A 27,951-nucleotide genomic window follows, 5' to 3' on the forward strand; every position below is an offset into this window, starting at 1 on the left:
CGGATAGAGTATTCTTGGTTCAAGGCACTTCTGTTTCATTGCATTAAATATATCATGCCACTCCCTCTGACCTGTAAGGTTTCTGCTGAGAAGTCTGGTGATAGCCTGATGGGTTTTCCTTTGTATGTGATCTTTTTTCTCTTTCCGGCTGCTTTTAATATTCTTCCTTATCCTTGATCTTTGCCATTTTAATTTTTATATGTCTTGGTGTTGTCTTTCTTGGGTCTCTTGTGTTGGGAGATCTGTGTACATCTATGGCTTGAGCGACTCTTTCCTTCCCCAGATTGGGGAATTTTTAAGAAATTATTTCCTCAAAGACACTTTCTTTCCCCTTTTCTCTCTTTTCTTCTTCTGGTATCCCTACAATGCGAATATTGTTCCATTTGGATTGGTCACACAGTTCTCTTAATATTCTTTCATTCTTAGAGATCCTTTTTTCTCTCTTTGTCTCAATTTCTTTGTATTCCTGTTCTCTAATTGTATTTCATTTACCATCTCCTCTACCTCATCTAATCTGCTTTTAAATACCTCCATTGTATGTTTCATTTTTGGATACTGTATTTTTCAAAGTTTCTATCTTTTTGAATTCCTCCCTGAGGTCTTGACTGTTTTTCTGTAGCTCTGTGAGCATGTTCATGATTTCTATTTTGAAATCTTTATCAGGAAAATTGGTAATTTCAGTTTCACTTGACCCTCTTTCTGGTGTTTGTGGTTTTGGTTTGTACCAGGTTCTTTTGACATTTCATATTTGTTGTGAATAATATGGAATAATAACTTTGTGTAGGTGGCACCCTCTAGTGCTCAGAAGCTCTGCTCTCTGGAGCTGCTCAGTACCTGGAGCGATGGTGGGGGTTGCAAGCAAGTGGCGCTGATGCTTGCTGGGAGGAAAGAGCTCTTTCCTGCTTCCCAGCTGCAGTGTCAGCCTCCACTGCCAGGGCAAGTGGGTTGAGCATGCAGGGAGGAGCCTCTATGCTATGCTCTTGTAGCTGGTGTAGGTGGGGCCACCCTCTGGCTGGCCTGATGCAATCAATGGCAGGGCAGCAGTTTTTTGAGCTGGTGCCAGCCAGGAGGGAGGAAGGAGTGGCAGGCTGGATATGGTGGTGGGGGGCCTCAGGACTGCATTGCCAGCCAGGGGGTTGGAGCTTCTGAAGCTCCTGAATGTTCCTAACCTGCTGGGATGAGTGCACTGGGACAATCTTGTCCACTTGTTCTTTCTCCTGAGAGGCAAGCTCTGTGTAACCCTTGCCCCTTTAGCAGCCCTCTCACTGTTGGGAAGTCTTTCAAAGTGCCTGCCTTTCTTTTGTCCCAGAGTGGCCGGTTGTGGGTACCTGTTCTCCACAAGTGGCTGGAATCTCAGTATCTCTAAGTCTTCTGCCTGTTTTAGCTTTCCAATCCCACTAATCTCCAGAGCACCATGTAATATAGGTTTGTGCTCCCAGAGGAGATCTCCAGGGCTGGGTGTTCAGCAGTCCTAGGCCTCCACCCACCCCCACCCCTGCTCCATTTCTCTTCCTCCCAGTGAGCTGTGGTGAGGGGAGTTCTAGGGTCCTGCCAGATTTCAGCTTTGCTACTTTACCCTTTTCCATGATGTATCCTCTTTTCCCCAGATGTAGAAAGTCTGTTGCAGTCTTCTTTCTTGTCACTCTTTCAGGATTAGTTGTATTTGCTATATTTTCATATTATATGTGGATTTTGCAAGTGGTTTCTGTTTCACTTCTCAGCTGCCATCTTTAAGGCCATTGCTTACAGTCCTGAGTCACTTTCTACCCACAACTTGGCTTTATTTTCTTCATAAATTTTTGAAATTTCACAAATGAAATTGCCTTTTGTGTTTATTGTCCATCTCCCCATGCTACCTTTAAGCATAGTGAGGACATGGACTTTGCCTTGTCACTAATGATCTCCCAGTACCCTGGACAATCCTGGTATGTGGAAGGGACCCAACATTTGTTAAGCTGATTGCCTGATTGAATTGAAGTCCTTACTCTCTAGAGCAGTTGTTGTCCAATATGGTAGCCACTGACCACGTGTGGCAAAATTGAAGTTAAAATTAATGCAGAACTCCAGTTCTTCAGTCACATTAACCACCTTTCTAGGACTCAGTGGCCACATATGACTAATATCTACCATATTGGACATTGCAGGTAGAGAATATTCCCATCATTGCAAAAAGTTCTGCTGTCCAACTCTGCTCTAGATCATGAAGACATCATACTTTCCTAGTTCTACTCCTAATCCTATTTTCTCTGCCTGAAAAGCGTTATCTGATCCTTAATAATAATCCTACACATGTAGAATTTGCCAATATGTTCAAACAAACAAACAAAGTCCTTATCAATTAACAATTACAGTTCTTGGAGTGTATCCTTAAGGAAATAATTGTTGATATATGCAAAGATTTAGCTACAAAGGTGTTTATACTAACAAAAAAAAAAAAGAAAAGGTAGCAGGAGGGAGATTGATTATATTATGGAGAGTCATCAAAAATAGAAGACTGTAATGACATGGAAATATTTTCGAAATATATTGTTAAATGAAACAGACTCAGTTACAACACTTGAAACAAGTTCCAAAACACAAGGAGATTGAGGGGTGGGAATCTGGGGAGATTCCAGCTTCATCTATAATGTTTGAAATTTTTCAAGAATGTTAACTAAGCAATTACCAGTTAATGAGCATTAATTGTTGTATTATTTCATTTTTGTTAAAAAATATTTAAAGTCTCTTGGAGTTGTAAAGACTAGATCAAACAGTCTTTAAAAAAGTGCTTGACAGAGCAAATGCTGAACAAACACCAACCACTTTTATGCATAGAAGAAAGAGTAGAAAGGATTATTGGCCAAAATGTTAAGAGTGGCGGCTGTCTCTACGTCGAGGAATTGAGGTGAATTCACTTTCTTCTTGTGGTTTATCTCCCTTCTCTATGTTTCTCTAATGAACATGTATTTCTTTCGAGGTAAGGGAAGGGGACGATAAAATATATTTTGAAGCATTCTTTAAGGTTCAAGTCAAGTGATAGTTCTCCATGAAGCCTTCCTTGCTGGATTCCTGCATCATGGAAGCCCCTCCCCCGCCTTGCAGATGTTGGTTCATATTGTCCACTGTGGTGCAGAGTTTCTCCAGTGTGCCTAAATCTCTCCTAGCAGGTCTCATGAATGAATAGATGGAGGGATGGAGCCTGCACGCCCTGCACCCACAGTGCCCCCACCAGCTGCCTCAGGGGAACTTGCCTGATATTGCTACTGAGCCATGGCCAGCATTGGGCAGAAATAAGCTACTGGCCAGACTGACATTAAGCAAGGAGCCTAAAAGAGGTGATGATTACCTGCTTAACCCTTTTTTCCTCAGGAAGCAGGTTAACTGGGGGCCCCGCTCGCAGTCTGTGTGTCAGCGGGAAACCAGAAGGATGGAGGTGGATAATGTAAGCTGGTGGCAGGTGTTTTGGGAAGCTTCCAAGGTGATGAGCAAGGCCAGTGGTGATCTTGACCGCACCCCCAAATGTTGTCTGCTCTTTTTCTTTGTGGGGTGGGGGAGACGGGGAGCGGGCTGCGTGCTCTGTGGGGTCCAGAATGATTCTGAGTGCTAAGAAGCCCATCCTGTCCATCCCCACTAACTTATCACTAAGAGAATTCAGCCTCCAGGTTTGACTCGGGCTTCCCACGTGCTGACTCTAGAAGTTTCTCCACTTTTCTGTGCCTCTATTTTCTATCTATAAAATAGGGATATTGAAAATAATAGCATCTAGAGAAAAAGGCTTAAATTCGCTCGCTAAACGCTGTTAACGGTTCCTGTCCTTTGCTAAGACACGAGTCTGGCCAAGGAAGGTTCCGGTTCCCACAGCAGATGCAGTCGGGAGGGCCCCGTTTATTTCCATCAAAACCGCAGCCCGGACAGCGCGCCTCCAGGGTGCGTCGCGCCCGCGTTCCAGCCCTGCCTTGCCCCGTCCCCGCCCGCGGCCCGGCGCTCCGGGTGGCCGTCTAGCCCTCGCCGGGGCTGGGCCGCGGCTCCTGCGGGCGGAAGGGGCCGGGCCGGCGGGAGGAGAGCGAGGCGGGGGCCGGCGGGCGGCGCCGCGCGAAGGGACCGAAGTACTCGGCGGCGAAGGTGAGCACGTCGGCCGGCTGGCGCAGCAGCAGGAAGAGCAGGAAGTCGGAGATGAGCGCTTGGGCCTCGGGGTGGTGCCGCAGGTAGTTCGCGTGGCTGAGACGGAGCTCCTCCTGGGGGGGGAGGGGAGACGAGCCTGAGCCCACCGGGACCCCCGCGCCCCAGGATCCCTCCGCACACACTTCGCTCCAAGGGGGGCTTAGGGACGCTGGGACCACCCATTCCTAGGCGTGTGTATTTCAAGCAGACACAAAGAGCAGTCACCAATGGGGGAATTTATGCCAAGGGGCACTGGGGACCCCAGGCTGGCTGCAGCCTCTCCTCACCTTTCGGTCCACGAACTTGGAGTAGAGTTCCAGGTCCTCCTCCCACACCAGGGGCTTCTTCTCAAATACCGGGCCAGGCTCTCTCTCATCTGAGTGGGGAGGGAGGAAGGCTGCATACCTCGACCCCAGAAACTTCCTCAGATGCAGAGGGGTGCCCGAGAACTCCCTTCAAAATTGCAGGCTTGTGTAAACCCTGGGTTTTTCTGCCCACATGGGTGGGGTTGCTACAGGGGCTTCTACACAAAATAATCCTTGGGTCAGGGGCTGGAGGGCAGAGCTTCTCCATCTGAAGCTTCCACCTCACACCCAGTCCAGCCCCTGCACCCTGGAAGACCCCAGGTTTCTTCACCTCCCCCTCATTCTCTTACCAGCCAGAGGCTTCACTCACCTACCTCCCTCGTGATGGGCATCTTGGTGACCATGCAGTACCCCCGGGAGCCCACCTGGACTCTCTTGGCCAGATGTCTGGAGTGCAACACAGAAGCTGTGAGTTTGGGGGTCTTCCCAGAGCAGCCCACTCCCTTGAGAGACATCCTGGGGATCTCCCTTTACTGCTGCCTCCCCCCACTTGTCTTTGAGTTCCAGGGTCTGTTCGTTTCTAGATGCCCAGATAATGGCTCCTGTTTTTCAGACTGGGTGCTGTTCATCCCCCTGGAGATGCATATGGATGTTCTAGGGCCGGCCTGAGATCCTAGAGGTGAAAGCACTAAAAAAATTGTGAGCCTCTTGCTGTGTGACACTCAAAGTAGAAACAAGTCAACAAGTTATGAAATAAGGAGCACCAACAATGTTCTGATTACCTTTCTTCCAGTGTAATGATTATGTCAATAGCTCTTCAGAAATTTCAACAAATTCTTCTCCTCTCCCTCCCAGATTTTCTCATGATTTGGTACCTGTGCTTTGCTGGTGACCGCTTGGCACTGTGCTTCTCCCAGTCCACTGATTTTTATCAAGTGTCCAATTGTTCAAACCTTGGTGTTTTGCAGCATTACACCCAACACCTGTGGCAACTGCTTTAGCTAAGCCTTAGGCCCTGTGGAGTTGGCGTTGACTTCCCCAGCCCTTTAGGATTCTTTGGTGTGGTTTGGGAGGATCAGGAGAATGAGTGAATCAATGAAGAAAGGGTGATTGGGGTGGACAAAGCAAGGGGCCATCAGATCTCAACAGCAGCTCTTCCTTGTGGTATCCCCAGCAACCGCTGTCTCCTTTTACTCAACACTGCCCCCTGGGCCCCACCATCAGGAGCGCTCACCCATCAGAGAGCAGGAAGAACTGACAGGACATGGGGATGCCCGCAGTGGAGTGAACAGTCTGCTCCACAATGAACACTTTCACCTGCTGACGGTCCACCTGGATTGTCTGGAAGCCTAGGCCTTCCTGGCAGCCACCAAAATGGAGGAAGGAGGTGAGGTGAATGTCCGCCAGGTTCTCACTCCAAATTCTCCCCCAGTCCTTTTCTCCATCCTGCACCTTCATTCCTTGTTCACCAGTGATAAGCAACCCTTGGATGTCCAGAGCCTTGGGCGCCACGAGATTTGAGTTGGGGGGCCCCTCATAAGGAGCCAAGTTTGCCCTTCTTCTGCCCCAACCTCTCCCCAACCCATCTACACAACCATGTGCTTCTAGTTGGTGGATTCTGTTTCATGGATGAGGATCAACCAGTTAGGGGTGAGTGGGAAGAGGGTTGGGGGGCTGGGCTGTCTGGGGGAGGTGTCAGGTACTGAGGAGTGACAGGTTGGGGTTTGTGGCCGCTCAGGCCCACGCTGCTGCAGGCAGAGGGCCATGTTGTAATTAAACTCCTGTCTGGTGGCCGGCCATCGGGAGAAAGGTGCTAACACAGAATGTGTGCTTCAAATGAAATGGGGGAACTTGGCATAGGCCTGTATGTGTCACACACATCACTCTGTCATATTTGTGTATTGTGTCATTTACAGTCAAATCTGTGCCCAAAGTGTGTGTTCAGTAGTGCAGCTTTGAAATCACATATTGCAAGAAGTCCTAGCCTAGGTATGTTGATAATGACATTTTCTCCAAAAAAAAATAATAAAACAACAAAAAACACCCTTCAGGGTTGAGACATAATAAAAGAATATCTGTGTGTAGTTGGAGATGTTGTATTTCCTGATGTTAAAAACTGTGTCTTTAAAAGCAGACCTCTGCTATGTTTATTTTTCCTATGTGCCAAAAGCATTGCTTCCGTCACCTTCTCACCCCTCTCATCCCATCTGCTGCACACCTGATCTAGCAATGCAGCCTATCTTCTCCTGCTCATGAAAGCCCTCTCATCACGACCGATTTTATCCCCACCCACCGCACTCCCTCTTCTACTGCACGACTGTCTTTTCTCCCAACCAGCCACCTTCACGCCCTTCTAGTTTGCCCCTGGCCCAGTCCCTGCCCAGGGAGACCCCTCACATAGGTGGAATAGCAGAGTTTGCCCTCTGTGTCCAAGGCCAGGAAGCGGGCATTGCTGGGCACCATCTGCCGCCAGCCCATGACTCTGAGCAACACCAGGTTGGCAGCCTCGGAGATGAAGCCCGTGACTGAATGCCAGGGGAAAATCGTCACTTCGGTCTTCACTTCCTGTTCAGGACAAATCTGGGTCAGCGATGTCAAACCAAGGAGGGCAAGCAAACCGGGTGTTGGGCATATGGTCCTTGCTGAGTCCCCAGTCCAGGTTCCTGGCCTGTCACAAACTGGCCCCTGCTCATGGTTTCAGAGGCTGTAGAGTATGGCTACCACCTGGCTTTCTTCCCTACCTCACCCTCCTTGACACTTCTGGTCACGGCCAGCTGATCATCCTGCTTCAGCAAACTTATCTTCCGCTCCATGGGGAGGATGTGGAACTGCGGGCCGGAGCACGGAGGGGAGGATCAGGGACTCACCAGATTGTAGATAGGACCCCCCATAGGCCACCTTGTCCCTTCTCCTTTATAAATGAGAAATTGAGGGGAGATATGGATAGAAAACCTTCTGTATGTAGAAAGCTCAAGGGTAGAAATCCTATTATGGTGCAGTTTAGAGTTAAAAGTAGTTGCACGTCAGAATACCAATTTAAAAAGTTAGGAATGGCTTCTGCAGAAAAGTTCTTAGGCATGAGTGATTACCCATGTCCAAACAGGTCACAATCCAGAAGTTAGTGAAGTAGCTGGGGCTGAGTGTGAAGGGCATAGAGCAGGAGAATTTGGAGGATGGAGGTAACAGGACTTCGGGAAGACCAGGCTTTGCGAAAGGCCAGCCCACATGGCCCCCAGGGAGATTCTGGGCTCAGGCTGGAGGGGTGCCCTGGTGGGTTGGACGCAGAGTTTGTGCAGTAGGAGAAGGTCATCAGAAACAACTTGTTGTTGACCTCCAGTACCCCAGATGGCTTGCCGTCAAGTTGTGTGTGGTGGGGATTGCGGGGTAACTCGGGGGCAAGTTGCGGGGACAGTCCACTGAGACCCTCTTCCTTCTTCCTCTCTCCCTCCCAGGTCTCTGTTCTTTCACCTGGTTGGTACCCCAGGAGATACCTTGATGAACTCTTGACTCTGTTGTTCCTTGATCTCCAAATTCGAGGAGAGATAGCCTGAGGCAGAGGGAGGTGGATGCTGCCATCATGGGAGACGGGGCTGGAGATTGTACGAAGGGAGGGTGGCTGTGCAGGCTGGAGGACTCGGGTATAGTATGGCCATAGGACAAAACTAAATGGTGCTCCTGTCTTGAGTCTGTGACTGATTAACCTCCCAGTCACCCCCACCTCCCCCACACCCTCTTTGCCTCACGCTGGTCCCAGGGTAAAGTCAAAGGTCCCTAGAATGGTAGGGGGGTGTCAGAACTCTACCGAGGAGGGAGTTTCCACAGAGCATTTTGTCCACAAAGCTGCGGCTAAACGCGTGCACGAGGAGGCAATGCGACATGACACCACATTCGTCTTTGTATTTCCCTCTCTGCACCTCAATGGTCAGCTCTCCCTGAGGCTCCCCTGTGTCTGTAACCACGGTCAGAGTCTCGGAGAAGAACAGCGTCTGCAGCTCATTCTGCTCTGGGGTGAAGGTCCCATGGAGACAGGTAAAGCCCCAGCTCCTGGGCCTCAGCTCTCTGACCCCCCAGCCACCAGTGCCCGAAGAGTTCCCCCCATTCCACATCTCCTGGTGGCCCCTGTTTCCCCTCTACTGGCCTCAACAGCAGCCAGCAGGGGAAGACACCCTTGCCCCCACGTTCCTGGGGTCTTCCCTTGAAGAATATCAACAAGCAGGCCTCACGTCCTTCTGTGTCCCAGGAGAATCAAGGGAGAGAGGCAGGGCCAGGCCTGGGCCTTCTCTGTCTCTCTCCCTCCTCTCCCACTTATGCGGGGCCCTCCTCCCCCTCCCCCCACCCCCTCCTCACCGAGGGAGCTGAGGAAGTGGATGGCTTCAGCATTGGCCACTGGGGGTGGCAGACTCTCCTGGGCTGAGGGCCCGTGGTCCTTGGCTCTGGGGCCTATGGAGTGAGGAAAGGCTGAGATGGTGGACTCTGGGGAAGACAGGAATGGGGCAGGGCTCCCAAGGGCAGAATCTCCCACAGCCACCCCAGGGTGGACTGTGAGGGGGAAAATACCCCTCCCCTTTCCAGACCCAGAAGCCCACCTGTGGACTGAACTTTAGAGGACATGCTGCCTGGGTCTGCCGGTGTGTATGTGTCTGGTCATCTCCATGGCAACAGGAAGTAAGCTACCGCCTCTTAAAGGGCCATCAACCCATTTCAGGGAACACCCAGACCTTGGAAGAAATGGTAGCGACTTTGGGTTCTGGGCTCAACCCACACTTCGTGAGGTATTGTCCTGGAGAGGGAGCATTTGACATTCTTAAGAAGCAAGGGGTTGACATGGGTCATTAGAATGACCTCAGAAGTTGCTGCCCTGAGCCTGACACAGCCTCCCATGCAGAAAACCAATTAGATGCCTTGTGAGCAGCTACACCTCGTGGCCCTAATGAGTAACAGTGATGGTGATGCAAATCACAGCGAACCTTTCAGCCAGGCTTCCCGCAGAAGGCAGTGCTTAAAGGGCTTCACATACATTATCTCACTGAATCTTCAGACTAACCCTGTGAGCAGGTACTTCTCTCCCTCCACTTTATGGCTAAGAAAACTGAGGCATGGAGAGGTTAACTGTCTTTCCAAGGTAACACAGCTAATAATTGTCAGAGCCAGGACTCAACCCAAGGCAATTTGGCTGGAGTCAGAGAGAATTCAGAGAAAAATAAAGCAGTAAGTGATAGATGGAATCCAAACAAGTGGTACCATAATATGGGTAGTGATAAAGACTTGAAAATTGAATTATGATATGACTCAAACCGCAGCTGGGCTCTTTGATTCCGATCTTGGAAGTGTTGAAATCATCATGACAGTGGCTGTAAAAAGGGCTGAGTCTGATAGAGCCACAAAAAAAGAGAAATCCTGACGTAAAACTTCAGTCACTTAAGGATTTAGGTGTTGTCCTCTCCTCCATATCACTTGGGAAGGTGGCAATCTTCAAATGTCTTCTTATTGGGTCATTTTTTATCAATTTTGGGAAGATATAGAATTATGTGTAGAACCGCTTAAGAGAATCAAATAATATTCTTAATATTAATAACAGTATTAATATTTTTTGGTGCTATGTTCTGCATATTTAATATTTTAAGTTCTTGAAATGTTTTCAGTAATTTGGCATAGTAAGGCACTTAAAATATAAGCCTTGAGATTCTGATTTAAATTGGGCTGTTGAAATAGCTGATTTAGATTGCACTTTGAAGTTAAATTCTTACTTATTGGATTGTAAGTAGAACAAAAACATTTCAAAAAACCTTAAATTTTACTATATTAATATGTTTACTGTTATTAGACTGTAATAAAAGTACTTGGGTAGCCTGTTTGTCAATTAATTTGTTTTATTAAGTTTTTTTATTTTTTAGAGAACTGAACTATTTTGATTTTACTTAATTTTTTTCTAGCTTTTTTCAGGTATCATTGACATATAACATCAATTACTTTTATAAAGGAAATATATGGAATGAATAAATACAGCATACACTGCCCAAAGCAGTTTTAATTTTGAAAAGAGGACCAATTATTAATCAAAGTCTCCTTAAACTGTGTTATTACATTCGCTAAATTTATGATTAGAATACAACTGAATGGTTGAACTTAAAAAGGTTTTTAAATGCTTATGTTTTAAAATCTTCATTTTAAGAAATTATTACTTTTTAAAAGTCAAAGGGAATTCTGAAAAAGTCTTTCTCTGCACACGGGCCATCAATGGCATTAAGAAAACTTACAACTGCTTTGGCAAGTAGTTTGTTAGTTCCTCAAAAAGTGAAATGTGGAGTTACTATATGACTTAGCAATTCCACCCTTAGCTATGTGCCCAAGAGAACTGAAAACATCTGTCTACATAAAATTGTGTACACAGATGTTCACAGCATCATTATTCATAATAGGCCAAAACTGGAAACAACCCATCAACTGATGAGTGGATAAACAAAATGTGGTTTATATATACATAGCAGAATATTATTCAGCCATAAAAGGGGGGCAGTACTGACACCTGCTACAACATGGATGAACCTTGAAAACATGCTGCGTGAAAGAAGTCAGTCACAAAAGACCACATGTTGTGTAATTCCATTCTTATGAGATGCCCAGAATAGGAAAATTTACGGAGACAAAAAGTAGATCAGTGGTTGCCTAGTGTGGGGGCAAGAGGTGGGGGCTGATGTCAAATGGGCACAGGGTTTCTCTTTGGAATGCTGAAATTGTTCTAAGATTTGATAGTGGTGAAGGTCGCAAAACTGTGCACATACTAAAAACCACTGCCAGATACACTTTAAAAGGTGAATTTTTGTGTTATGTAAATTATATCTAAATAAAATTGCTAATAAAGACAGAAGATTTAAGTAAAATCTAAAAAAAAAGCAAGCCCTATTGCTTTCATATGTGAATTACATAAAGTCTGACAAAATCCTTTGATCATGAGAACGAAGTTTTTTTTTAAAAGAGTGAATTATAGTCTAGTCACTCTTTAATAAGGGGTATCCCAGCCCTTTACCCTTTGGAGTTCTCCCCCCACCACCTCCCCTCTTCTTGGCCAGGCCCCTCTAGCTGCATAGGACTCCCACCTGCCTGACCTCATCTCCTGGGCACCATGTTCCTTTCTCTCTCCCTTTCCTCCCTATTCTCTCCCCTCTGGTGCTGGCTGTTCCTGCTGGCTGCTAGGGGACAAAACAATCTGACAAAGTGACTGACAGAAGGGTCAACATCCACTTTGTTGTCAATTTTTCTAACCCTCTGGAAGAGATCTGTTAAGGACCCTTGTTATTGTCCCTCCTTAGGGCCCCATAGGTCAGTGGCAAGACTCTGGAGTGTCCGTGTGGCTGTGCTGGGCAGGTTGGCCTCTCTGAGCCTATGATGTGGACAAGCTGCGCAGGTGGGCACCTACTGAACAACCGCTAACATAGAGAGGGCTCACTATGTGCCCAGGTCGGCAGTTATCAACTCATTTAATCCTCACCCAGCCTCTGAGGTGGTGTTAGCATCATTTTCACTGGACAGATGAGAAATAGACGTACAGGAAGGTTAGGTAACTTGCCCAAGGTTGCCCAGTTACTAAATGGGAAGTGTGGACTCCAACCCAGATGGGCTGGCTCCAGAGTCCATGCTCATCATCACTTTGTCCTACTGTCCCTGATGGACTAGCCCTAAGTTGATTAACAACAGTAAGAGGAAAGAGAGGCTGCAGTTCAGAACATCCTGTGAATCTCATACAGTTCTCCTAGCAGGTCTAGAATGTGGCACCTGTCTGGTGTCACCCTGGGTCAGTCAGAGGCAGATCCTATATTTGTATCCAGATCTGTCCAGCTCCTAGTCCTCTCTTTGTGCCACCCTGTCCTGCCTTTGTTCAAGGTGTAGGGTTTAGTGCTTCAGGGTTAGGTTCCCATCTGCTTTCAAAGGCTCCAGTTGTGGCCAGGGCCTTGGAGGACTAAGCCCAGCCCCCCACACGTGGCTGTTCATGTTCACATCTACGACTTCCTCTTGTTCTCTGTCCCCTGAAATGCCTGAGGCTGCCCACCTAGCACCCCCCTCCCTTTCTCCTTTTGTAAATCCAAAGAGAGACAGCTTGTGATTCAGTGAAAAAATGGATAAAATGAACTGCTTGTGGATTATTTTTAAAACTGCATATTATTCAAACACCTTTGAGGCCATATGAATTCCTGCATTTCTTCTCTGTGATTAATGATAGTACCAGAAGTCTGACGTTGCATTTCCTAAAGTGACTCCATATGCCTTTTCTCATCTGACTCTCGTAAGACTCCAGTAAGTGGGATTGTTGGTGAATGTTTATGATTTTGCTGCCTTGTATCATTTCTGGTATCAGAGCCCTTATTCCTTAGAGGGGACCCTTCCCCTACTCTCAGTGCACGTGTGTTTCAGTTGGTCTGTCCTCATCTCCTGGGGACCATGTTCCCTTCACATGACCACTGCCCTTCCATGTGTGGTCATGTGACCTAACTTGGCCAGTCACAGAGGCCTGTTCTCCTAACTCCTATGATGGGTTCAGGGCTGGGCACAGAGCTCAAGCTGGGACCAGAGGGACTCAATCCCTGGGACTACTGAAGGTTCTTCTAGGTTTGATGAACTAGTAGTCTGTGAACGTGGAAATTACAGAAATGATCTTTGAACTGTAGGGAGAAGAGCTGACAAAGAATGATCCTAATACTGAAGAAAGCAGAGCTGAATGATGAGAATGCCCTTTGAATCCCTGGATCCAGCCATGCCTGAAGTCACAATGACATAATCAGTCTCACAAGCTGGTAAGTTTTCCTTTGGTTTAAGGTCCTTAGTGCTGAGTATTTGTCCCTGACAAGGTCCTGACTCATTCAAGGTTGTCATCTCCATTGGCAAGTGAAGAAATTGAGGTGAGGGAACTGACTTGCCCAAGATCACTTGGAAGTTGAGTGACAGAGGTGGGCCTGGAAACCCAGGTGGCTAAGACCAATGACCCCTGCTGTCTTGCTAGCCAAGAGCAGGAAGTATGGTGGTTTCTGGTCAGTGCCAGCTCTAGAAGCATGTGCCATCATTTAGGATGGATGGCCCAGGGGATGATCACTCAAGCCCTTGGGAAAATGCTTTACCACCCCTAAGGAACCATTACCAAGTGCCCCTCAAAGCTGGTGGAGTGACCTGGCCCTGGCGCTTGCCTATTCAAGACAGCAGAGACTCAATGACAATCAGACAGCACAGGGAGTTGCCCTTCCTCAGCAAGGCAAGGACCACGGTCCCTTCCCCCATGCCGCTCCCTCCCCAGGCGCAGCCCTTATCCAGGACAGCGGTGGTCAGTGCCAAGGTCCCTGGCTCAGGTGAGGAGTGCCTAAAGGGGGAGGCTGAGCTGTGACCAGGGAAATGTGGAGCCAGGCCAGTGCCTGACAGTCTCCAGTCACATCAGGGTCACCTTCAAGAGTTCTACCACAGCCAAGTGTCACTTTTACTTCCTATTTTCCTATTTCAACAAATATCTTTAATCATTTTCCTGAACTGAAAAAAGGTGTCACTTATCAAGAATATTGATCTCAAAGATAAATACCATGAAAATGAAATAGTGTGGTTAAAATTTAACTCAAGATAGTTGCCCAGCTAAGGTGACAACCTGGAATGTGGGCCTTTCCACATAAACAGTTAGTGCTAAAGAGAGGCCACACCAAGGCCTTGCCCTTGAGTGCTGGTCACTGCTAGGCTGTGACCATGTAACAGCATCTTGCCTGTGGCATCTCAAGCTTTGGAAAATCCTGAGATAAGCAAATAGAAAACCCTGAACAAATGCACACAAGCCTTGGAAGATACATTTACAACTTTGTTTCTGATCAAAGCTCTTGAAGAGCTGGAACTCCAAGTTAGTGGACTTGTAACCCAGACAGGAAAACAGATCCAGCAATAAAGACAAGCCACTGAGAGATCAAGCCTTGGTTAGATCATTCATTCGTTCAACATTTATTGAGCGCCTACTGTGTGCCAGGCACCGTGCTAGGCGCAGAAATACAGAGATGCATAAGATACAGTCCATGCCCTGAAGGGTTCACAGTCTAGAAGGGGAGACAACATGTAAACAAGTAAAATACAGTGTGGTAAGTGCCAGAGAGAAGCATTTACAAAGAGCAGAGGTAGCCTGGAAGGGGAGGGATATGGGCGTTGTCTTCCTGGAGGAAGGGGCCTTTGAGGGGGATTGTGAGAGATGAATAGGTGTTTGCCAGGCAGACAAGGCAGTAGGAGCAGGGAAAGGCATTCCAGTCTGAAGAAACAGCATGAGCGAAGGCACAGAGGCATGAAACTACATGTTTTGGAGGTTGGGGAACTCTAACTATTCTGGCGGTATTGCTAGAGTTGGTACCAGGGGCTGTGGCTGGAGAGGGAGGCAGAGGCAGGAATGATGAGGGGGAAACGAGGGCAGATGGCCTCTCCAGGGCCCACCAGAGGTGAGCAGAGCCAGGGGAAGAGAGGACTCCTGGCTGACCCAAGGTATGCCTGCTTGAGGACCACAGGGGTCCTCACTGTGGCCCCAAGGGACCTGGACCCGAGACCAGAGTGGAAGCTGAGCTGAGGGAAGGGCTCTGGCCTGGGGTCGTGGAAGCTGCCATTCAGGTGAGAGCTCTCCGCTTCCAGACTTCTGGTGACTGCACAGACCCCCTGCCCCCAGCCAGGACGGGGCCAAGGACCGAATGAGAAATGACATGGAATGTTCTTGGCAAACTGCAAGGGGCCAGATGGATGTCTTCATAAGTAAAAGAAGAGTTAGCTAAGGAAGGCAACAGTTCCTAAGAATAAGGGCCACAGTGACAAAACCACAGGGGCAGAGGCCCGTGGGCAGGACCAGGCCCGCTGTGTAGGGAGCGTGTGTGCGACCTAGAGACTCAGGCTGCAGTCTCAGCCTGCAGGGTCTCCTCAGCCAGAGGTCAAGGTCTCCTAGCCAAGCGGGAGCCTCCCTGCTCCAGGCTGCAGGGGAATCACTGAAGCAGAGATTGTTCAGACAGCCACCCTTCCAGCCCTTCCTTCTTTCTCAGAAATGTGTCTGTTTGGAAAGTGCCTTCATGGGAGCACGGTGGTGGAGGCAGGGAGGGGCAGTGTCTCAGTGACCCAGAGCCCAGCTGCCCATCTGAGACCAGTTTTCCAAGGCACCACACCTCAGGCCACTCTGGGGACTGAGCTTCTTTCCCACTCAGGGATGGGGGGAGGGGGAAGATGGACTCAGCCTGTTCACGGCTCCTGCTGCTCTGGGGTCAGGGGCTGCAGAGAAAGGCAGGCCCCCTGACAGAGGGGCTAACGGCAGCCTCCATGTTCCCACTGCCATCGCAGGAGCAGGGGAAGGGAGGAGGGCACCCTGCCAGTTAGGTCTGCAGATGTCCCGAGGCCCCTCCTTGACTGTCACCCTTGATAATTCAGCCTCACCCATGGAGTCACCAAGCCTTTGACCAGCCCCCTTCTTCCTGGTCTCATGGTCTTGTCACTTTGTCCCTCCTCTCCCTCCTCTCCCCCGGAGAGCATCAGGGAATGATGCCCACCATGGGCACGGATGGAGGTGGTGGTGGTAGTGATGGGAGGGGTGGTGTGGTGCGGGTGACAGGTGGCCTCCCCACTGCAGGGGGTAGGCTTGGGGGCAGGGGCTGTCACTTGCTCTTGTGCGTGTCCTTCAGCTGGCGGAGCTTCTCCAGGAGCTGGGCCCGGGAGGAGCCATCGTCCTCAGTGGGGCCTGGCCCTGGCCCCAGAGCCTCCTGCAGCGCCAGGCAGTGGGTCCTCAGGAAGGGGTTGTAGGAGCGCTCCTCTCCCAGTGTGGACGGGCACTGTGGGATGACAGGCACCCGGCTTGATGGAAAGAACTGAAAATAAACCCAAGAGGGGAAGCCTCCCGCCCTGCCCCGAGTCCAGAAGTTCTCACTCGAAAGCCTGTTTACCAAACAGGTCAGAGCTTGGGTGGTGGGTGGGGGATAAGAGGTCCCTCCCAGCAGAGAGGGATTTTCTCTGGGGAGCGCCCACGGGGCCCCTCCAGACCGCCACGCCCCGCACCGTGCTCCTGCGCTCCATGCGCTGCCTCTGCACCCACTGCATCTTCCTCTCCCGGGCCGGGTTCTCGGGCTCCACCACACCTGCAAAGCCCAGGTTCTCCTCTGCGTACTCGTGACCTAGGGCCGTCGTTGGGGCCACGACACAGGGCATAGAGAGATCGGTGGTGTATCCAGAGAAAGTCCTCCCTGCCCTGGGGCCTGTGGGTACCCCACGACCGGGGTGGGGAGCAGCGCTTCCAGGAAAGCTCTAACCTCACAGAGTGCTTCTCTAAATGTGGACCCAAGTCAGCCATGGGACAGGCAGGAGCAGTTCAGGTGGAAATCAGCAGACCTGGAGCCAGGAGACCTACACTCTAGCTCAACCCTGCCTCTGCCCAGCGTGTGACCTCAGTCAGGTCACGGCACCTCTCAGCCACAGTGTTCTCATTCGGCAAGTGGAGAAAACAGTAATGCCACTAGAATACAGATTTGTCCCCAGGGCTTAGAACAGAGCCTGGATGTGTTTGCTGCTCAATAAAGTATCTGTTGAATGAAGGAATGGATGAATATATGTTCTGAGGATTAACTGAGATATTAGTGAATGTGCTTTAGAAACTATGGATGTGCAACATACATATGTATGTAGGGACACATAATGTGTGTACATATGTATGTGTGAATATTCAATGTCAGTGCATAGGGATGGATGGATGGATGTGCCATGTGTGGATATGGATGCATTCAGAGGGATTTTCTGACTTCTCCTCCCACAAGCAAAGGCTATTTTCTGTTCTAGACCCTGGTTATAAAAACCCAGCCCTCTGGGATAGGCTGGGACCTACAAGCCTGCCAAGAGGTCAGCTGGCAGGGGCATTGGCATGAGTAGTAGAGGCATTACAGAGCCAGCACTCCAAAAAGAAGGGAGCTCTGCCCCCACTGCTAGAATTGGCTTCTAGGAGCCACTGGAGGTGGAGTTGTGGCACCTCTGGGCCAGGAGCAGATTGGTGGCACTCTAGGGCAGTAAGGGGCTTGGGGAGAGGGGCACCTCACCAGGCCACAGCAGAGTGTCGTCCTCCAGCCCCAGCACAGTGTCCAGTGAGCTCAGCATGGTCTCTGCGGTGCCCTCAAAGGTCCGTCCTGGTGAGGGTCGGGTGTATGTTACATGGTACAAGGCTAATACAGCAGCATGTATGGTGCCAGAGAGGGGTGGGGACCAGCTTGGACAGTGGGGGCTCACCACCAGCCCAAAACCTTACCCCATGTGCATCCCCTAGACATCTACTCCCTCCAAATGTTAACGCCTCAACCAAGCCCCTTTGAAGGCCTGCAGTGCATATATTGACATGTGGATGGTGAGGGGTGCAGAACCTCCAGGCTGTATTCTAAGGCCCCGTGCACCCAGTGCAGTCATGTAGGGCCGCTCTTGCCTTCAGTGCCTGTGCTGCTGTTCAGGACTCCACTCACCCTAGGGCGTGTGGCCCTCCCCCACCCCCAGGATCACCCTGTCACTCAGGGGTTCTCCACTTTTTGTAACTTAGTCTTGCCAGTCCCTGTGTCAGAGAACTAGGCTCCACCCAGTGGAAACAAATGCCCTTCTAGTACTCAGTTACATGCATCGGCTCATCTGCCCATCCCCTGTGGAAGTCGTGAAGATATTTTAAAAAATCTGGGTAGCACAGGTGGCAGTAACTTCTGAGGCCACATCTGTGCTGAAATCAATGTCTCAGTGACTGACTGCCCGGGGCTGCAGCTGTCCTTGGGCCTCTGCCCTGGCCTCTCTCCCTCCCTCCTGCACCCCTGTTCCTGTTTCCCTTTTGGGGGAACTCACCACAGCCAGAGAGGAAGAGCAGGTCCCCTGAAAAGAGGCAGGAGGGACCCCTGTAGGGCTCGCCATCCAGCAGGTAGACCAGGTGGCCTTGCGTGTGGCCAGGGGTGGCCAGGGCCCGGATCTGAAGTCGTCCCACACTAACCACGTCTTGATGACACAAGGGACTGAGAAGTGAGGCAGGAGGGAAGAGAAGGTACTAGAGCTTGTACTGTTGATTGTTGCTCCACCCTAGGCCCAAGGGGCTGGGTGACTTGCAGGAGGGGGGCTTCCACATCAGAGACAGAAGGAACCCCAGTGCCCAGGGCGGCAGACCCAAAACCCCCCCTCTTCCTCTCTGGGGACTGTGGCTGGATCAGTTCTGGGGTGGGCAGTGCCAGTCTTCAGACGGGCTATGACTGCTCTCTAAGGGCCAGGAAGGGCATCAGCAAATATCCAACTGCCGATACTCCTGAAAGAACTTGACTAAAGGATGAGGGCGAGGGAAGGGGCCCACGGAAGGGCCATCCCACCCCGGGGTCAGGGACTTACTGGGTGAGGTAGGGGATACCGTCCTGAGGGCTCCCGTATACCCGACAGTCCTGGTGCCGCCTGCTGAGGTCACGGTTCCCTCCACTGTGGTCCCTGTAAGACCGCAGAGACAGGCAGGGACCTTGAGGGGCGACTGTACTGGGCCTCCTCACCTCCCTCTCCACCACGGCTTCTCCAGACCTTGGAGCCCGGGGCCCCTGGCTCTGGACTGAGCTGAGCTGGGCATGTCGTCCTCACAACCTGCCAGCCTCCCCCCCCCACCTGGTCAATGCCAACTGATCTTTCAGCTCCGGGGTCATTAGCCTCTAATTACTCCAAGTGGATCTGATTCCCCAACCTGCACGCCAATTGCCACCTAAATGTCTGTCATCTTCATGCAGGGTTGTCTCCCTCGTTGGGTTATAAACTCCTTGAGGGAAAAACTCACAAGCTTTGTCCATGCCCAGTGCACAGCAGGCATCTCATGGATGCCCATGGAATGAAAGATGAAGGCTTGCCGTGCATTTTTCTGGGGCTTTAGGAGTCTGAGAAGGGGAGCAGTAGGAGCCCAGCTCTTTCCCTCCTCTGCTGGTGCCCTGGAACTTCAAGAGAAAGGTGGGTGCCCACCCATCCCGACTTCCTGACCCCCAGCCCAGCCTGTCCTTCCTCTTCCAGCCGAGGCAAGGGTTGGCCAGGGAAGACCCTCTGCACCCAGCCCCCCCATCCCAGCCCCTTACCAGTGCTTGTGGGTGCAGAGAATGGCAACCAATGTAACGCCCTCCTTTTCAATGGAAGCCTGGGAGAGAGAGGATGTACTGAGGCTGGGAAGTTGGGTGCAGAGGGAGACTCGAGGTAGAGGGAGACAGGGGCGTGGGTGCTGGGCAGAGAGGAGACCCGGGAGTGATGAGGGGCTAGAGGATAGGACGGGGGCAGGGAGGAGAGGGCGGGCTGGGGAGAAAGCAGGACAGCTGAGACCCAGCACAGGTGCAGGAGAGGGTGGGGAGGTGGAGAGGGAGACCCCTGGAGGGAACCAGACACACAGACACATGCTCAAACAGAAAGATGAGAGACGGGGGAGAGGGAGGGTGACCCAGATACTGACAGCAATGAGGAAAGAAGAAAGGGGGGCACAGAGTGAGATGGAAGGATATGCCCTAGACCATGGTCCTGGGTTGGCAGCCCTTGCCCTCTGGCTCCAGTTCCCCCACAGCTCCCCCCTTCCTCCAGCCATGCCCTGGACACTGACCCCCCAGTGCAACAGTTGTGGGGATCTCTGTGTGTATTTGCATGTCAGGATCTGTGTGAATGCATGTGGAAGGACACATCCCATTGGCAGAGGGACCAGGGTCAGCCCCTCTCTAGTACCAGGAAGCTGCCAGTCCCCATGGTGACCCCAGTTACCCCTGTCCCTCCCCTCCCCTCACCTGTACAGCCTGAGGGTCTGAGGGGTCCACAGCCACAGCCAGCCGGGCCTGGGTATCAATGACGAGGTAGCTGTAGTTGTCTGAGAGGACGGGGATGGGAAGCACCTTCACTCCTAGGGGACAGAGACGGGCTGTGGGCGGGGTGCCAGGCAGGGAGCCCGGTAGCTGGGGGACACATAATGGGGAGTAGGCAGGGTGGGTGGGAGGGGCAGAGCTTGGGGCATTGCTGGCCTGGCACAGCCAGAGCTCACCATTGAAGAGGCGAGGCTGGGTTCTGGAGTGGCCCTTGGGGTAGCGATTCCGAGCCCTGCGCAGCTGCTGGCGGTAGAAGAGGTACCCGAGCCAGGTGCGGGTGTACAGGCTGTACCTGTGGGCAGGATGTGTGCTCAGCCCCACTGCTGCCTCTGCTCCCCTGCTCGAGGCGCAGGCCCCATGGCCCCACTCCCCTGGCCACCTCTTGAGTCAGTGCAACTCTACCACTTATGTGCACCTACTGCTTGCCCTGCTCAGGACATGAGGGGGAATGAGATAGACACACCCTGAGCTCACAGCCCATCAGCGGCGATGTGAACTGAGGAATTTACAGAAGACACTGGTGCTTGGCACAATCATGCCAGAGACTTGTTGAACCAGATTCCTCCGCCCCATCCCCAGCATTTGAAACTCAGCAGGTCTGGGGCAGAGCCTGGGAATGTGCATTTCTAAGAAGCCCCACAACTTTGAGAACAACTGGGGTGAAGGAAACAATAGATAAAGGCCCAGAGACAGCAAAGAGCTGGGGAAACTGTAAAGTTCTGTTTGGCTGTTTGGTGGAGGAGGGAGAGGTAAGGCTGGATGGGCTGACCACACTCCCTCCCTCCCCCTGCCACCACTTCAGGCCTTCTCAGGCTACACAGTGCAAAGATGGCACAAGAAACAGAGGGCACTGGTGAGTGACAGAGTCTTCCAAATACAGGATGCCAGCACTCAGGGCCAGCTCACAGGTGTGTGACCTGAGGCCCCACATGGGTTTAATGCTCTGTTATTGCCATCTTGAAATTCTTAATGGTTTTCCCTTTGAATCTAGTGTCTTATAGGTGAAATCTGATGGGACAATGGAATGTGCACACCAGCAGAGGAGATACAATGCATGTCTGCTCCGTTCCTTGCTGCCCCATGCACAGACCACATTCTCAGTGCCCCATGAGGACCCGCTGCACATGGGAATTCAAGACTCAAAGTGAGTACAAGGTGAGTGTAAATCTCCCCAAGGAAGGGGGGGCGTGGACTGACCTGAGAGGCTACACTTTCATTCCAAACCAGAATTTGCTTCAAATGCATAAAGAAGGCAGTGGTGTTCTAAGCAACACAAGCGACCCAGGAATCCTCCTGCATCCTCTCTTACTTGCACATGTGTGATACAACCATTTATGTGGCAAATGATGCCGCAGAAAGAAAGGGAAGAAGGTGACCAATTTGTCCTTTCCTTCCAGTCTTCCCTGTTCGTCAGTAAGCTGAAGGCGGAGGGAGCTGGTAGAATGTGCAGTGTCAAGAAGGGAAACACAAGCAATTGAGTTCACTTTGTGTGGCATTTCCACTGTTCTGGCAGAACAAAATATATATCCATGTACAAGGTAAGAAATCTGAATTACATAGTTTCAGTGATTCCACACAGGAGTTAAAGGTTATTTTTTCATTTAAAACTGGCATTGTACAATACAAAATAAATGGCAAAATTTGTGCAACTTAGATTTTTAACTTTTCTTTACTTAGAATGACATTAACTAGCAAATTAAAAACATCTCAAGTCAAAAAAGAGATTGCCCCATGAGCACAAAGGCAAAACTTTTATTTTAATATTTTCCATGGCACTTTGTTCCTGCTTTTTGAACAAAAATGTTCAGAATTCCATTTTACAACAGGCCCTACAATTATATAACCAGTCCTACCAGCATGGGAAAGAGTCAAGAGGCTCTGGCCTCTCAGAAGGGAAACTTCTGGAGGCTGGAGGACTCAGGGTGGTAAAGCAAGTCAGCTAGAAAATCTGGGAGGGATTCTGGGTGATTGAATCACAGACAGACAAGGTAGGTGATGGACCCTAAATATTTACAGGGATTTACTGTGTCCATGTTGGTGTGGACTGGGCAGGGACAGAGCCCCTCATCAGGCCCCTTGGGGAAGAGCTAGAGATTCGTCTGCACTGATGGAAAACAAGCAGGTTGGTAGAAATGATTTAGCTGAAGTTCAGTCATTGGATCCTTGCTCTGTGTGCCCACGCTCTTGTACTAATTGGAAATTTGGACATACTATGGAGGGGTTTTGCCATCGTTTACCTACTCTTATGTCGTTTTTCACAGGCCCTCTTTCTGTTTTATTGTCAAATCAGTTTCAGCCACTTCATACTTTGACTCATTCAACAATATTTAGTGAGGCCTTTGCTATTAGCCCACTCTGGGTACACAGTGAGGGAGGCAGAGCTACAGCCCTCTTGCAGCTTATATTCTAGTGGGACAGAGAGGACAATAAACATACCGTCAAGTGAATATGACAAAATAAAACAGGGCTAAAGAACAGAGAAGGATGACAGGAGTTGCTGTTTCAATAGAGTCATCAAGAAAGGCCTCTTCGAGGAGGTGACATTTCCAAGAAGTATGGTATCAGGCCGGGGGTGAACCTGGGTTAGGTTCACCAAGAACCCGACAGCGGCAAGCGCAAAGCCCCCAGAGGGAGAGAGGGAGGCAGCTGACAGGCACTGCCGATCTCCCAGCTCTGCTATTAAAATGACAAAGAGTATAACAGAGATGCTCAAAGAGAGAGGGGATTGGTTGGAACAACCTAAATATCCTGGATTGGATTCTAGACCAGAAAAGGAATGTTAGTGGGACAATTCAATAAGGTCTGGAGAGTAATCAATAATTTGTACAGATGTTAAGTTCCTGATGTTGCTAACTGTTCTGTGGTTACGAAAGATGCTAACATTTGGGGGCCCTGGGTAGGGGGCGTATATGGGAATTCTGTGTACTATTTTTGCAAGGCTGAAGTTATTTCATAATGAAAAGATAAAAAATAAAAATAAATAAAATCACCTTTCCTCTGTGCCTGACATCCATTCTCAGAGTCCTGTTCCTGCTTCATTTCTTCCTACTTAAGCTTGTGGAAAGTGCAGGGGCTCTGGCAACAGAAATCTCTGGGTTCTGGTCATGGCTTGGCCCCTACTAGCTCTGTCCTTAGGCAAGTTATTGGTCTCACAGATAAGGTTCCTCATCTGAAAAATGGTGATACCACGGCTTACCCCTGCAGGACTGTGTAAGATTAAGTGACATAAACTAAGATAGCAAATGTTAACGTACAGTCGAAGGCCTGGTGGGTGGAAGGTATTTAGCAAGGTATTTAGCAACTGTTGTTTCTTTCCTGAATTCTGCTAGACACCCCTTACAGCTGCTAGAACATGGTTGTCCACATTTGGAAGTGGCTGACAGACATTCCCTAGATGCTTATATGTGCTTTTCCTCCAGTGAAGGTCATGATGTACAAGGGCAGGGACTGTGCACTAAGGAGCTGCAGTAAACAAGGCCCCTCTCTTTCATTTGCCTTACTCAGCAAACATTAACTGCACATGCTGGGCCCGGTGCAGACAGCAGAGAACAAGGCAGATGGGTCATGGAAGGAGCAGCCAACACACACCAAAGGAGAAAACAAACCAGTCAGCAAGCAGACAGTTAACCGTAGCTGGTGAGGGATGAGAGTAGCTGGGAGGGAAGTTGGTCTCCCGGCAGACAGGGCAGTCAGGGAAGGCCTCTTCTCAGAGGGTGACATTCAAGCTGGGGATGCAGGATGGGCGCGAGCAGCACAGCAGGCTGTCGGGGTGGTGCAGCACCAACGCAGGAGTGGGGCATGTTCCAGGAGCTGCCAGGGCTGCAGGGATGGAGGGTGCTGGGTGGGAGCCAGACCATGGGGAGGGGGTGGAAATTGCGGGCTGATTTTAAGCTAGGAAGCACATGCTGGGACTTCCCTTCTTAAGAGCTTGCTGGGCTGCTGCGCTGGAGGGCGCAGTGAAGGGGAGCAGAGTGCATGGCGGCAGATGGGACAAGATGGTACTTGTGGGCCTGGAGTCTGATCACTGTGCACAGTAGAGGAAGGAAGATGTGAGGCATGAAGGGAGGGAGGGGCCTGAGGACCTGGCGGCCCGGGCTTTCCCTGACAATGACTTCCACATGACTCTCAGGTCCCTGAGCTCCAGCTCCTCTTTCATCTGTCTGCTGGTTGGCTGTGTCACAATCACCAGGGTCCAAACCATGCTTGTTAGCTCCTCTTCCTGCTGCTTCTCTGGGAAAGGCCATGCCCTCCTCCCAGTTACACAGCTTGAGAGCTCATTTAAGCCCCTTTCTGGTATATGTGACCAAAACCCCATTCAATTCCATCTCTGGGATTCAGTCCTGGGAAGGTCTTAACTAGGCCCTTATGAAAGCCTCCTTCACTCAGCTGTCTGCCTCTGATCCAAACTGCAAACCACTGTCAAAAATTTAAGATCCTAAAGCCTTTGACTGAGTCCTGTTCCTGCTCAAAAGCCTTCAGTGGCTTCCCATTGCTGATGGGAGCATGACCCACAACCAGTCAGGCTCTGCGAACTCAGACAGAGGCAGGTCTCTGCTGCCTCCCCCCTGTATGGCCCAGCACTCCCAGAAGTGCACAAGCAGAACACCCCTAAATGTCCATCAACAGCAAAATGGAGAAATAAACTGTGACATATTCCAATCATGAAAAACTATATAGCCAGGAAAACAAATGATCTACACCACCAGGTCTCAGCACACACAAAGCTCAAACATACATTGTTAACAGACATACTGCAGGGAAAAGAGATAATCTGACAATACTTATTAGAAATGCCAAAGCATGCCAAACCATCATTTATATTGTTTAGGGATACAGAGGGATGTAGTAAAAGAATAAAGTCAGCTGAGAGAAGGGACAGCATGCAGTTAGCAAGATTCCCTCAGGAGCAGCGAGGAGGTAGGCTGGGAGGTGGGCACAGGGGCTTCACAGTGTCAGTAATATTTTCTTTCTTAAGCGGGGAGGTGGGGGAATTGTTATATTATCTATCTTCATCTGCATGCCTGAAATAACTCATTAAAATTTCAAAACTGCAGTTCTGCCTCGGCTCCTGCTGGTCTCTGGCCTGGAATACCCTCCAAGCGTTCTCTACTTACTGGAATCCTCAGCACCCGTCAGGGCTCAGTTCAAACCCTGATTATCGCAGCAGAAAGCTACCTTTCCCTGCCCAGTCTCTCCCATCCCCCTGCTCCCCACGAAGAGCTGAGCCCCTAGGTGGCAGGGTCTTATCAACTTCCAACGCCTAATCAGTGCCATGCATGGGGCAGGCAGACTCAGCTGGTGACCCAGCCTGCACCTCATGGCTCCTTGGTACCCCATTTGGATGCACCCAGCACTAGACAGCACAGAACTAGCACTCACGAAATGCTGGCTTAGTGGCCAGGAAACACTGGGGCAGGCCCGACATGAAGGTATTAAAGTGACCTGGTATAGGAAGTGGACCATCAACTCTATAGCCCCATGCAACTGGCCCCATGCTGGGCTGTGGACCCTGGGAAGTGAAGCCCTGTGGGGGTCTGGGGCACAAGCTACAGCCACCTCTGCCCGTGCTCTCCCTGTCCCTTCTCACCCACCTGCTTCCACTCTACCTGCTATACCCACACACCTGGCCAAGCAGGGTGCTCTGCTAAGTGGGTCACCTAGACCCAAGGGCATAGGAGGGGTTGTGACACTGAAGTGGAGGAGCTGAAGGGAGTACTAACAGGGTGTCTGCAGATGGGCCCACTGCCCTGGCTCTGTCCACACAGGTTAGAGAGCCTCACACCAGGTCATCTTCAATAACAAGGGCCTTCCCACAGCTCAGACTCCACCAGGCTGCGCTGAGCTAAGTGCCTCCCATCAACCACCTACTGCAGTCCCCCAGACACCCTGAGGCAGGTACTATTTCCTCCATGTTACAGATGAGGACACTGCAGCAGAAAGGTGGGAAGAGATCTGCTCAGGACCACACAGCATTGCAGGGGGACAGCAATCACTCCCTGAGCCCCAGAGTCCACGCTCTGAGCTCCTAAATTCCTCCCCAAACCCCAAATGAAGTGGGGCTAGGGCGAGATGAATGGGCCTGAATATATTTGGGGGCAGATCCAACTCCCTGAGGGCCTTTGCTCAGGAAAGTGATACATCAGGGTGGTTGCAGTGAGCAGATATGCAGCCCAGGATCTGAAGCACCAGTTTTAGCTTGTGAGACACGGGCATCTTCGAGAATCTGGAGAACCCCATTAATGTTCTCCCTGGACCAACGCATTAACTGTGCAGTGTTTTGCTGATGTATCCAGAGAGTCACAGTCCCCGCAGGCCTCAGGATAAGATGCCCTGAACCAGAAAATCCTGAAGATCTCTTTCAGATCTAGGCTCTGTGATTCCTAAACCTGGATTTATGGTTCCATGGGTAGCATCGTAAGCCAGATGCAGAAGGTATTTAGGAAAAAAGGAACAACAGACCCTCAATAGGAAAACGTGAAGGTGAAAGAGTCCCTGGGAAGAATCTGTCCTCCTCTCCGAGCCCCCCACCCAGCCCGGTCACTGCCCCAGGAATGGGCCCTACAGCTTCCTTTCTTCTGTTGCCAGAGGTATGAAGCTGGAACTCAGGCCCCAGGCCGCAGACTCCCTCTCTGTAAAACCAAGGGCTCCTCTGCCCTGAAAGAGCAGCTGAGCCCAGAAAGCTCACATGACTTACAAGATGACCCTGACACCCAGGACCTCACGTGGGATTCAGACTCTCAGCCGTGGGCTTCCCAGGCATGGCCAGAAAGCTGGGATCTAGGCCTTGGGCCACCTGCACCAAAATGATCCGGGGTGCTGGTTAAACAGGAAGATTCTAACCTTTTCCTCTTTCGCCATCCTATCCCTGAACTCTGAGTCAGCAGTTCTGGGCCCCAAACTACCCACCATCACCTCACCAAAAAGAAAAGAAAGTTTCCTAATTGGTCCTTTGGGACCCAGGTGGGTGAAAGGAAAACCACTCTGCGGGGAGGGGCTGAGGGAGGGCGGGGCTAGGGAGACCCTGCAGCTGCCCCGAGGGGCCCTCCTGCCGGGTCGGGGCCCAGCACCACGTCTCACTCTTCGCCTCGCTGAACTGAAGTGTGGCTTCTCTGGTATCTGAGTCTGAACCTCTAGCCCCACGGGAGGCCGAGAGGGACAGCTGGGGACAGTGACATGCCGCCCCTCCCCCACCCACACAGTGGCTACACACAATGCAGCTCTTCTTCCCCTCCTCCATCCTACAGAGCCGGAGAGAGGCCTGAGGGCTGTTCACTGGGACCCAAGAGGCAAGGCCGGGTTGGTAAGGCCTCAGGTCAGGGCACACTTTTTGGCTTCCCCTTCTGCCTCCCAAGGCCAGGCTTGCCAGGCTTTGTATCTGACAAATGAGGTGACACTCTTTATGAAACCAAATCCGGAAATGCCTGAGGGTTGAGGGACTTGGAGGGCCACCAGGACACAGAGTTCTACTGGATGGGGGTGGGGGGGGCCTTCTCCAAGGCCCTTTAGGAACAGAGAGTGGCTCAATGTTTTCGCTTTCTCAAAACTGAAGAAACTGAAGAAGATAATGAGGCAACTAAAAAGGCCCTGGAGAGAGCAAGTTTCCTAAAGCTACCAGCATGCCTGGGAGCAATGGGGGCACTTCCCTATGCCCTGGAGAGAGGTAC

At 50.7% G+C, this 27,951-nt stretch overlaps 2 protein-coding genes and 2 long non-coding RNA genes across 9 annotated transcripts in view; 2 read left to right on the forward strand and 2 right to left on the reverse strand.

The window, feature by feature from the left end:
- Window positions 1-2,535: 2,535 nt before the first annotated feature.
- Window positions 2,536-9,164, reverse strand: CATIP (ciliogenesis associated TTC17 interacting protein). Of its 4 annotated transcripts, none has more exons than XM_037016560.2 (10): window positions 9,032-9,164; window positions 8,793-8,885; window positions 8,248-8,443; window positions 7,937-7,992; window positions 7,187-7,273; window positions 6,843-7,010; window positions 5,680-5,804; window positions 4,820-4,892; window positions 4,428-4,516; window positions 2,539-4,214 (listed from the first exon to the last, which is right to left on the reverse strand). In XM_037016560.2, exons 2-10 carry the CDS (start codon window positions 8,823-8,825, stop codon window positions 3,779-3,781), a joined length of 1,263 nt encoding a protein of 420 aa, XP_036872455.2. In that variant the 5' UTR covers window positions 8,826-8,885; window positions 9,032-9,164; the 3' UTR covers window positions 2,539-3,778. The 4 variants fall into 4 exon arrangements, with proteins under 4 accessions (XP_036872458.2, XP_036872455.2, XP_036872454.2 ...); XM_037016559.2 differs by having other exon boundaries at window positions 2,541-4,214; window positions 8,248-8,448; XM_037016561.2 differs by having other exon boundaries at window positions 3,855-4,214; window positions 4,816-4,892; window positions 8,248-8,448.
- LOC118972034 (uncharacterized) lies at window positions 4,016-6,529 on the forward strand. 2 transcript variants are annotated; one of them, XR_005060827.2, is made up of 4 exons: window positions 4,016-4,184; window positions 4,799-4,913; window positions 5,059-5,144; window positions 5,620-6,529. It is a non-coding gene; the product is annotated as an uncharacterized lncRNA (long non-coding RNA). The 2 variants fall into 2 exon arrangements; XR_012123534.1 differs by having other exon boundaries at window positions 5,059-6,529.
- A 3,499-nt stretch (window positions 9,165-12,663) lies between the features above and the next one.
- Window positions 12,664-26,883, forward strand: LOC140844949 (uncharacterized). Its single transcript, XR_012123535.1, has 3 exons — window positions 12,664-13,234; window positions 21,279-21,442; window positions 21,685-26,883. It is a non-coding gene; the product is annotated as an uncharacterized lncRNA (long non-coding RNA).
- The window catches only part of PNKD (PNKD metallo-beta-lactamase domain containing), a 56,933-nt gene continuing 43,366 nt past the window's right edge, over window positions 14,385-27,951 (reverse strand). For both annotated transcript variants that reach the window (XM_037016013.2, XM_037016014.2), the window contains 8 exons: window positions 20,464-20,579; window positions 20,213-20,325; window positions 19,526-19,584; window positions 18,810-18,902; window positions 18,282-18,445; window positions 17,504-17,590; window positions 16,476-16,591; window positions 14,385-16,252 (listed from right to left, as the gene is read on the reverse strand). In XM_037016013.2, coding sequence (XP_036871908.2) covers window positions 16,079-16,252; window positions 16,476-16,591; window positions 17,504-17,590; window positions 18,282-18,445; window positions 18,810-18,902; window positions 19,526-19,584; window positions 20,213-20,325; window positions 20,464-20,579 — 922 coding nt within the window. In that variant the 3' untranslated portion in view covers window positions 14,385-16,078. The remainder of the gene's footprint in view (window positions 16,253-16,475; window positions 16,592-17,503; window positions 17,591-18,281; window positions 18,446-18,809; window positions 18,903-19,525; window positions 19,585-20,212; window positions 20,326-20,463; window positions 20,580-27,951) is intronic.

This window comes from Manis javanica, chromosome 12, assembly GCF_040802235.1.
Source record: "Manis javanica isolate MJ-LG chromosome 12, MJ_LKY, whole genome shotgun sequence".
In the NCBI taxonomy this organism is placed as follows: domain Eukaryota; kingdom Metazoa; phylum Chordata; class Mammalia; order Pholidota; family Manidae; genus Manis; species Manis javanica.